The sequence below is a fragment of the Lycorma delicatula genome, chromosome 4 (assembly GCF_047948215.1).
Source record: "Lycorma delicatula isolate Av1 chromosome 4, ASM4794821v1, whole genome shotgun sequence".
Taxonomy (NCBI): Eukaryota; Metazoa; Arthropoda; class Insecta; order Hemiptera; family Fulgoridae; genus Lycorma; species Lycorma delicatula.
This window is the reverse complement of record NC_134458.1, coordinates 177,607,568-177,619,125: the sequence shown is the minus strand read 5'-3', so window position 1 is coordinate 177,619,125 and position 11,558 is coordinate 177,607,568. Positions and strand designations below refer to the sequence as shown.

General features: G+C 30.4%; 1 protein-coding gene across 1 annotated transcript; it reads right to left on the bottom strand.

Annotated features, from left to right (window-relative positions):
- Positions 1-1,635: 1,635 nt before the first annotated feature.
- On the bottom strand, positions 1,636-10,671 carry nero (deoxyhypusine hydroxylase nero). The gene is made up of 3 exons (XM_075364757.1): positions 10,292-10,671; positions 9,259-9,582; positions 1,636-2,085 (listed from the first exon to the last, which is right to left on the bottom strand). Exons 1-3 carry the CDS (start codon positions 10,569-10,571, stop codon positions 1,778-1,780), a joined length of 912 nt encoding a protein of 303 aa, XP_075220872.1. The 5' UTR covers positions 10,572-10,671; the 3' UTR covers positions 1,636-1,777.
- Positions 10,672-11,558: the final 887 nt, after the last annotated feature.

Here is an 11,558-nt window from a genome sequence, read left to right as displayed (position 1 = left end):
CAGCATCATTTTCATATTTTCTTTGAAATCTCTTATTTTCATTTTGTTTTCAGTTACTGTTTGGAACAAAGATAATGCATTTGTTACTGATGTTGACATTATGAAATCAAATGCAATCCTATACAATTTTAGACTTCACTGAAGTGCACAAGAGTATGAAGCCATCTGGTCACGTCTGTCAATAAACAATTTACCAACGTTGTAATCAATCTCATTAGGCTTCATTACTGGTCCTCCTCTCTGATGAACTTGTGATACTGAATCATTGTTTCTTCTATTTTTAAAAGATCTCTTTTGTCCTTCCACTTACAGACAACTACATTATTATCACTTTAAAGAGCATAAACTTCCCCTTTTTTCAATCACAACTTTAGAATTTTTCTTACGGTATGTAAGAAAATACGGTATGAATTTTTTTCCAACTAGAGATATGTACCTCTATCTAGCATCTTTTCAGCAACTGAAACACTTGAGTACCAGTTATCAACATAAAGACACTGGCCTGAATCTATATATGGTTGTACTAATTCGATCACCACTTTTGTTGAAACTGAATCTTGCTTTTTTTTTGGCCAGCAACAACTGTAAAAATCTGTACTGAGACGTGTAAAAATCCTTGCAACACAATTAAAGATTTTTATACCACATCAATGCCTTTTTTTCTTAATCAACATCAACTGACTAAAAACAAAACAGCCTAAATAACTTATTGTAAATAAACCTAAATAAATATTGTAAATAAATAAACCTAATTGTAACACATTAAAAATATAAAATAATCATTCTCATTATAATTAAGACATGAATAATAAAACTATTAATTATGCAATAATGATAAAATTATTGCATTTATGTTAAGAATCAGATATCAAGTTGATTGACTTTTGAACTCGTTTGAAATCAAGAAAACCAATACCAGGGAAATGTTTTCTGAAGTCAGCTCAATATGTAATTCAATGCACCAGAGCGTCCAATCCATCTGATGAACAATTTTAAAACATTACTACATGAGAGACAGATCAGTCTCTCATGTCAAAGTAAATTATACAGACATGGTGAGAAACATAAAGTCTCTCATGGGAATCAGCCTGTTAAAATGTTTCCTTATAAGCGAATTATACGAAAGGTTATTATCAGCATTTTTACCAGAGTAATAATGCTACATTCAGTACCAGCTAGAGAAATATTACTAGTATCTCTAAAAACCAATTTCCAAAATCTTAAATAAAAATAATAGGCATTAATATTTAAAAACCTTTTGGTGAAATAATCAAGGAAAAAGCTGGGAAAGTTATACTACTCTTTGCCAGCATTTTGTAATTAATGTTGAAATTGTGCTTCCGTAAGATTTTTTCAGAACTTTTCACTTTTTATCAGAGGAGTAATTATGTCAAACTTGTAAAAGTTTCATGTTGAAATTTATGTATTATATTTTTTCATTTAATATCTTTCATGTTTTTTAATTAAATGAAAAAAATATAATAGATAAAATCTGGGTATACTGTTTGAGCGCATACACCAAACAATGCTACCAGTTAACAACGTGAACAACTCATTTATCAAAAACTCATGAAACATACAGAATGGCACCTGTATAATAGAAAAGTATAAGCTTCCTTAAAATAAAACTAATAGTTCATTTTTGACAAAAATTTATTTAACTTTATTTAAATAATTTTATAAAATATAATCCATAACAAGTTAAGATAAAAACATGTCTATAAATTCAGTTAAACTTATCTTACTGTATTCAGAAACAACAAATCACATTCAGCTTTTAAACAACTTGCAAAAGTGTATTAGCATATTGAAATTCAGGACTATTCTCATACTCGCACATATCTAATGCAATCTCACAACTTTCTTTAACTACTTGCTTATCATCTTTTAAATATTTTTCTAATACTTTTAAACATTCAGAAGTTGCAATTGAACCAAGTGCCTCTGCACATTCATGACGAACCATTTCATTTTCAGATTTATCTTCTAAAGATTCTATAAGCGACGTAACACTAGAACTTTGTTGCATCTGACCGAGTACAAATGCAATCTCATGGCGAAACAAAGCACCACCAACACGTAAACCTGGAATAAACAATAAAATCTTTTAACTTCTACAAAAGTGTTTGTTACTTTGGAATTGAAATTTTTTAAAAACTGAAGCGACCTACTGTGCAGATACACTACGAGTGAAAGGTGTAACAATCACCGCAACATAATTTTATAAGATGGACACTGATCTCCTAAATTATTTAAAAATGTGTTTGGTACTTATGTTTTATAACAGTGCCACTAAGGTTGGAAGGTTGTATGTAATAGGTCTATAAATTTATGATGGCTGTTGGACTCTGTTAGGAATAAAGTAGAAACACAAAACTAGAAATTGAATTATTAATTCAAATTAACCTAACCTAACCTGTAAAAATGTAACAGCTTCCTCTTCACAATGTGAGAGATCCCAAATTCTAAGTGCACACATTTTACTAATAAGTTCACAGTTAAATTTAACAAATATTTTTATTTTATGGTCTTACTGATAAGAAGTAGAACATAGTTATTTAACTCCCACCAGTTGCACTGGTTATAACCTTCCAATCATAGTGGCGTTGTTACAATACACAAGTACAGTGTGTTTTTAATAAGATCAAACAGTAAATAACTTAATTCTTTTACCTCAACAGTAAAAACATGCCAAATAATAAAGCAGATATAACTGAAAATCACTGGTTAATAAACGCTACAATATCAGTAATATAACTTATGATTTTTATTTTCATAGGATTATAGGACCCTCAGTAAGTGCTCATAACAGGGCCCACAATATACTCAGTTTGACTAAAGTACAGGATATTTTTATATTATGCAAAAAAATATTATTTTACAGGATAATTATAATTATATTATAGGATACAAGATTGTAAAATGTACAATGTTTTAAAACTATTTTGATGGTTAATGTCTGTTAATAACTACAAACAACTAAACAGTAGGCATATTCAAAACACATACATTTTAAGACCAGAGAAACAAAGTCAAAACATATACATTTCGAGACCAGAGACCAAAATCAACAAACAATTATATTAAAGTCAAAAATAATTTTATATCAATTTAACAAATTTACATATATTTAGCAAATATACTATTATAAGATTATTTATCACTGTTGCCAACATAATCAGGGATTATCATTTTTAATTACATGGTTATTCATTAATTTATTTTATAAATAAGAGAACAAATGTCGACTGACTGACTTCATATGATATTTTGGACGTCTCCATATAAAAAAAATTAGTGCCACTTTGATTTGAGATCTGCAGGGAGGATCATCCTCCATTCATGTACATAATACATATATACTAGAGTTGTTGAAGTTCTTGGCCTGACACAGAGATTATGCAAATATGATCAAACAATGTTTAATTGTCAAGTGTGATCCTTTAGATGGTGTGCTGCAAAGTTACAGAAATGTGCATTTGGTTACTTGTTTAAGACGATTGAGTAGAGTGAATAAATTGACATTTTCTAAAAGACAATTAAAACTGAAGTTCAGACTGTCATAATACTTTGTTTTAAAAAGTTTAACCCCAAGGGACATACAAAAATAATTAAAGATTCCACTTTCAAAGATTTTTCCTTTTATTTTGGATGATAAAAAAGTGGACTGTAACTGAATTTAGATGTGGTTTTATATCACCATTCAAAATGATGAAATCTCTGGCTAAAATTGCTAAGACCGCACAATTATAAAAAAAAACTGACAAAGCTATATTAATTGAATGAAGGTACATGAGTTTGCTGACATTGCAAACATCTCAATAGATCATGTTCACTACACTTTACATGATGTTTTGAGTATAAAAAATCTTTCTGCTAAATGGGTGCTGTGTTTGTTACCAGTTGACCAAAAATCCATTTGATTGAACATTTCTCAAATGTGTTTAGACTTATAAGTTTCTTCACACTTTTATAACAGTAGATGAAAAATGGATACACCATTATACATGAGACAACAGGAGATTGGAGGAGGAGCTAAAGAAATCATAAATGGTTCCATTTGCAGCAAAAGTCATGGCTACTGGTTTTTTTATAATTTTTGTGGTGTGGTGCTCATAGACTACCTGGAAAAAGAAAGAACCATCACCATGGAGTATTAATGCTTTATTATTGGAATAACTGGAGAATCCTATTCAGGCTAAACGTCTACATCTGGCCAAACAGAAGGTGCTCTTTCACCATGATAATTTGCCTGCATACTTAACTCCGTTGTTGCTTCAACATATAGAAGCATATGAGTTATGGCGTATGTGGAATCATAGGTCATAACCTATGCTGCCATATTTGGCTCCCAGTGATTACTTCTTCTTCCCAAACCTGAAGAAATATCTAAATGATAATTCACTTCAAATGTTGAGATCAAAAGCTGAGGCGCTTATTTTGCAGAACAAAAAAAATTCAGAAGAAACTTGTGTTTTGTTTTGACAACTGTCTTTTAAGAGCCAAATCCAGTGAATAAGGTGCATGTGGAAGCAGTTCGAAACCTAGGTCACTTTCTAAACCCTCATAAACACATTACCTTTGTCATAAGTTAAAACATAGTTATTTTAAATCACATTTAAAATGGTTACAAATAAGCCAGTTATCAAGACAAGTGTGCCGATTTGATTTATAATTTTCAATACTATAATATGTAATTATTCAATAGTATAAATATAGTTTATAATTTTCAGTATTTCAATTCAAAATTTACATGTTTGTTATTTAAAAGTACCTGTTGTTAATAATGTTATTTATAAAATGAAAAACGAAAGAATTTTACAAATATTGCTGATCACCTAATACACATAAAGCATTAAATAAATACAAAAAAATAATACATTAAAAAAACTATTACGTTTACAAATATAATCATAAAAACGTACTATAAATAAACATGAAAACTATGCAATCTTGAAATTTGTACATCTGTCTTGGCAACTGGCTTAGCTGTAACTAATTCTGTTGATGACATATCAATGAAATTGAAAAATAGTTACCTAAACTGGTAAGTTTACATTGAGTCTGCTGTTAATTTGGTGTGTTTGTGTGGTTTTTATTGGTAATAATTGTAACAACTGGATAGACAACATCTTTATCTATCCTATCAGCCTTGTGATTTGGCAACAGGTTCACTGGACAATATATTTAATAAATATATGTAGAGTATAATGCATGCACATATACATTAGTGTAATGTCAGGTTAACAACAGTAGACAATATATTTATACTTGTATCCTTTTTAATAAGTATACTGAGCTGATGATGAGGGTATCTTTGAAAGCAGTCCTGAATTAAGTGAGAGCTATAATAAAATATACTTTATTTACTATTTTGGCCTTCTATGATTAATAAATAACAATATAATGCTATTTTTGAAAAAAAATTCTTTTACCCATTACTTTTTTCTACTGGTTTCATACAATAAAGCAATTGTAGAGAACCACTACTAGCAACTCATCTGTTGTTTAAAAAAATAATATCAAAATCAGAGCTTCTGAACAAAAGTCATGTTCAAACAAAAAAAAAAAAAAAATATATATATATAGTTATTCAGGAGGAAAGGAAAAGGGAACTGATTCTAGAGCTTGAAATAAGGAAAAAGTTACACAAACATATGTCTGAAAACATTTTGTTATAGTGTTAACTTGATAATTTCGAATGTTTTTTAACCTGAAAAACTGAATAAAAAGATCCCAGAAGTGTACCTTCTACCTACCCACCATAATTTTCATGACACCACACATGAAACAGAAAAATTCTGTGGCAAAAAATAAGTTCATTTGGATTTGAAGTACTTTTATTAAAACAACTTACAGAAAAATGTTATGAAGCTGTAAAAATTAAAGCAAAACTGTTTTAGTACTATAAATATAGAAACCTTCTGAACATAAGTAGGGTATAGTGTGTGAATCATATTGATAAGCTTTTTTCTCAGTCAGTTAAAAATCTGTTGTACTGTTGGGAAAATGAAATATATACTTATCAAGAGAGTATTTCTATTTATTCTTTATCACACTACTAAAATGCCATCAGAGTATATTAAAATTTATTGGATAATAGCACCATAATACATAATTATGTATTTTTATATTATTAAAAAAAAGATTTGTACAAGAACAGTGTTTTTAACCAGTACTATTATTTCTATTGGCCCAACATATATAGTTATATTTTTATGAAATTAACATGTAAAAACATTGCTTTTACTTCAAAAATGTTACACTTGAAAGAACATCCTCAAAAAAGGTAAAATTTAATCTTGCCACATTTAAAAAAAATGGACTTTTGCTGTTTTTTGTGAACCTCCTGATATTATTAATATAAATTATTTTATCAGTTATACTACACATCGTCTTATTTAATTATAAACTACAAAGATTTTGTTCCTTACACAACTTCTTACTACCTATAAACATGTAAAAAAAAAAAGATTTGTACAAGAGTGAGTATGTGAGCTATATTGGCAGAAGTGTTTTTAACCAGTACTGTTTTTTCTATTGGCCCAACATTATCCAGCAATAGAATGACTACAGAGGTGGATCCACTATTATTTATGAAAAGTTAGTGACTATTTGGTGAATTCAGTAAAAAATTACTTTAGAACAAAAAAATGAAACACATATGGTACAAATTGAGAACCTCCTTCTTTTGTAAATGTAAACTTTTGTAACAACAAACTAAACAAATATCGTGTTTCAAAATGTATATCAAGGTTTTAAAGTAATGTAATATTTAAGTGTTTAATGTGAGAACAATTTGTCACATGGCACACATAGGAGAGTTCATCCCATACTTTAATGAGAAAGTCTGGAGCAATTTATGCAACAGCTGCTTCAATCCTGTCTCAAGTCGGGTAGGTCAGCTGGTAACAGTAGCACACACACTTGATCCTTTATAAACCTCAAAAAAAAAATTCACACAGGGTCAGATCGGGGGGAATATGGAGACCACAGCAAACAAGCCCGATCAACTGGTCCCCAGAGACCAACTCAGTGGTTGAGGAGAATTTCATTCAACCAATCACAAAGTTATTCCAGTGAGGAAGTGCACCACATCTTGTTGCCAAATACATTTCTGTGGTTCGTATTGCAACTGAAGAGTCATATCTGCAGCATATCAAGAAAGTTCATTCCAGACACACTTGCTGCCGTGAAAAAGAATGACATCTAAAATTGCAGTCGGGATACAGCACAAAAGCATTCTGTTTTAGGGAGTCTCATTCAGACTGCAATATTTCATGAGGATTCTCTGATCCCCAGATACAGTCATTATGAGTGTTTACTTTTCCATTAACACAAAATACGACATGATAAAGAAAGTCTTCAACATCACAGTATATAATTTCATTTGCGAAGCTAGCATGCAAAACATAATCTGTAGGCGTCAGAGCTTGTAACAGGTGTAAACAATATGGATGCAGTTGTAAGTGTTTCCTTAAAACCCTCCACAGACATCACTGGAATTGCTAATTCGCATTTAGCCTTCCTAACAGATTTCCTAGACTACACACAAAGACTCTCTTACATGTTCAACATTGTCTTTGGACACATTCGGTCGTCCTGTACTCTTACCTTTACAAATTCAGCCAGTGGTTTTATACAAACTATTGTTATTGTCACTTGGGGGATCACAACGAAACTTCAAATAACACATATTGACAGTAATTACAGATTTACATTGTGCAAACTCCAAAATGCTTTCTGTTGGGGGATTACCATCTTTGCTACTAGCGCTTTCAAGCAGAAAGTACAAGCAACAGTTTATAAGCTTGTGCATAGCTAAAATTGTGAGAGTTAACTGTAAGCTTTAACTGAAAGGGTTGCTCTTTCATTTCTTGTATAATTAATCAATGTACATGAAACTTGAGAAATATTACATAGCTTTAAAACTCCGATATTATTTTTGAAATGGACAGTATTTTTAGTTGACTTTGTAATCAATCATATTCAATGATTGGTGCTGATGTTTTCACTCTTATCTCATGATATTTCTGTTGGCAGTTTTTTTAATTAGTATGGATTTAGAATGTGGTTGAAAAGAATATTCGGTCTGAATTGTATCTGTTCATTTAGTATGTCATTGTGTTTATACATTTCATAACAATCAAGCATAATTTTTTTTTATATTTGAACATATTATTAAAGTTATTAATATATGTGGATTTTGTTTTTATGTCTATGAGATAATTAGATAAAAAAAGACTTCTGAAGAGGTGGAGGCTACACAGTCTTCAATGAAATTGAGAAAAAGATTTAGTACTGTTTGTAGTTATAAAGCAATATTATAGCCATTTTTTTTTTTTTTTATGAACTAATTTCTCTGAATCTTTATTAATGTGAAGTATTTCTGATATAATTTTTCTTTGTTATTTTTACCTAATTTTCACACAAGTATGTCAATGAGTGTGATGTCATATCTCTTTATTCTGAACAATGAGTGTAGGTAATGTAGGGTTTTCTTCTATGTGTTCTTCAGTTTGTGGATCATACTTATAAATAGCAAGTAGTTTATGTAAGATTGGATGTTTTGAATAATACTGTTTGTTATTTTTCTGGGATGGTAAGGCAAAGAAAATTTATTTGTCATGTTCGTATTTGGATGAAAATTTTAATTTAAATTGCCTTTTGTAATAAATAAACCACACTAAAAATTAAGGATGTAATGTAGCCATCAGAACAAATAAATAAAACAAACCAATACACATAACTAAACCAGAAAACATGACAACCCCAGAATATATTAACTGGGGTTGAGCAATATATATTGGTCAAATGAGACATAGCTTCATACAAAGATACAATAAACAGAGCTCTCCACAGCAACTTTAACAATTCACATTTACCAACCATCTTATAGAAAAAAATCATAAATCTACCAATACTAACAACAACCTTGATATTCTAAACATAGCACAAACAAGGATAGCATCTTACCGTAGACTGGAACATTAAAAAGGTCACAGATATACAAAAACACACAATAACAATACATTAAAGAACAAATTAATTCAAATCAAACACACCTTCTCAACATAATTTAAATGTGACTGCCTATTCAAAAGAAAAAACAATCAACAATAACATAAGCTGATGCCAAGATAAGAACAGGAGTACAAAAAAATATGTGAATAATCTTTTCATAAAGTAAAAAAATTGGTTAAACTTTTTCCACCACTTTTCAATTTTAATGCTACAAAGTAAATAATAATGGTTTACCTTCAGACAGAGCAGATACTGATCCAACTGTATTTAAGTCACGCAAGGAAAACATAGCTCTATATCTATTGAATAAACTTTCGTTTTCATCCAATAAAATCGATCTTAATTTATTAACATCTGTTTCATCAGATGGTGGTGCTGGATCAACTGAATAATAAATACTGCTATTTTTATAATTATCATTATCAGAATTATTTTTTAGCCACTCCATTCTCTTTAAAGCCAACTGACATGTTTCAGCAACCTCAATAAAAGAATCATTAGCATATTCTTTTAAAGTTTCAATACAATCATCACTTCCAATGGCACCTAATGCTTCAGCTATAACAGAAAAATGGTTAATTAAGAAATATCAATACTGCAGTAAATAAAAAACTGTATAGAACAGCAGGAACACTATTTTAAAAATTATCTACCATGCTTTTCAATTTTTTTTTTCCACGTTGGTCAATAATGAAGGTAACTTCAAACTATTTTTAGTGATAAACTGAACCCAACTTATTTTATGCAAGATCTAACTCACACTTTAACTTTCTTTTGGATCCAAATGATTGGGGCTGTTGATTTTTACTTTGCCATCTGCCAAATATTATTGTGAGCAGTTAATTTGGTTTTTTCTGTTATGTTCTCAAAATGGCACAAAATAGTTAACTTGCTTATTGGCTACCTAGCACACACTAAATTGCATTAAGGAAACTTATTTAAACCGTTTTATCGTTATTAAATTTAAGACTACTTTGGTGTGATATATATAAATGGTTTGTCAGATTACATACCACTTAGCAACGTTTAAAATATCAACAATAAATAGCAATACACATAGTTTTAAGTAAAACGAAAATCATGCGTACGGGCAAAACGAATTATGTACAAACTAGCGGAGAGAGAAATGTAGCAACTAACATTCCGTAATGAAAGCTAACTCAAAGGCGGTTAGAAAAATTTAATAAATCTTTAAAAACTAACTACAACAGAAACCAGTAAACTTGGATATATCATAAATGATATACCCATAAATTCAACTGTTTACCTGCTTCATGTCGGACCATTGGTTCTTGATTTTTATCTTTTAACACCATAGTCAGGAGTGGTACAGCATTTTTATCTTGCATTTGCCCCAAACAATACGCTAATTCATGCTTTAGTAGTGCAGATGGATCTTTGAAACACTCATTAATCCAAAATATTGATTGGTCTCCACCAATATTTTTTAAAGTAAATAAAGCCCTGAATCTCTCCTTTAGAGGCCGTTTAGGATCATTTAATACTTCGCCTATTTTTTTAACATGTTCGTTATTAATTTGGTCCATATTAAAATAAACAAAATGACATAGAAAAATTCAACAATGGGTTAAATTTAAACTGATCATTGAATGAAGGTTATGTAGTAAGACTTCAACACGCAACATGTGGTCACGAAATCAATTTCATTCCAAAAGCCATCCTTTAAAAAACAAAGCAATAAATTAAACAAAAATACACGTCAAAAATGTATTAATTTTATATGAAACATTTTTTAACTCTTAAGAAGTAGTTACCTTCAAATATTATGTTTAGTCTAAAGCACGTAAACTGAGTTGTACTTATATTTTTCCAAAAGCCAAATGACCTCCGCCATAACAGTTCAAGCGGTTAGCACGTCTCAATATTTAACCTCATAAGACCTTTTTTTCCTGCTTAGTCTCCGAGAAACACCATTCATTTCAGATGATGATATATATGAGTGTAAATGATGTGTAGTCTTGTAGAGTCTCAGTTCGACCATTCCTGAGATGTCTGGTTCATTGAAACCCAAACACCAAAGAATAGATCTAGTATTCAAATCCGTATAATAGCAACTGCCTTTACCAGGTCTTGAACGCTGGAACTCTCGACTTCCTAATCAGCTGATTTGCGAAGATGCCTTCACCACTAGAGCAACCCGCTGGGTTAACCTCCGAAGACCTTCTTTTTCCTGTTTAGCCTCCGGTAACTACCGTTTAGATAATTCTTCAGAGGATGAATGGGGATGATATGTATGAGTGTAAATGAAGTGTAGTCTTGTACATTCTCAGTTCGACCATTCCTGAGATGTGTGGTTAATTGAAACCCAACCACCAAAGAACACCGGTATCCATGATCTAGTATTCAAATCCGTGTAAAAAACCTCCGAAGACCTAGCGACATGATACCAGTGATGTGCATTGTATCAAATAGAAATGTTTACAAATTTCTGCATCTTTGTATCAGTATCCACACAAGTAAAACAAAAAATGGTCAAATTATTATTAAAAATATTTTATTACTTTTCTTAGGTG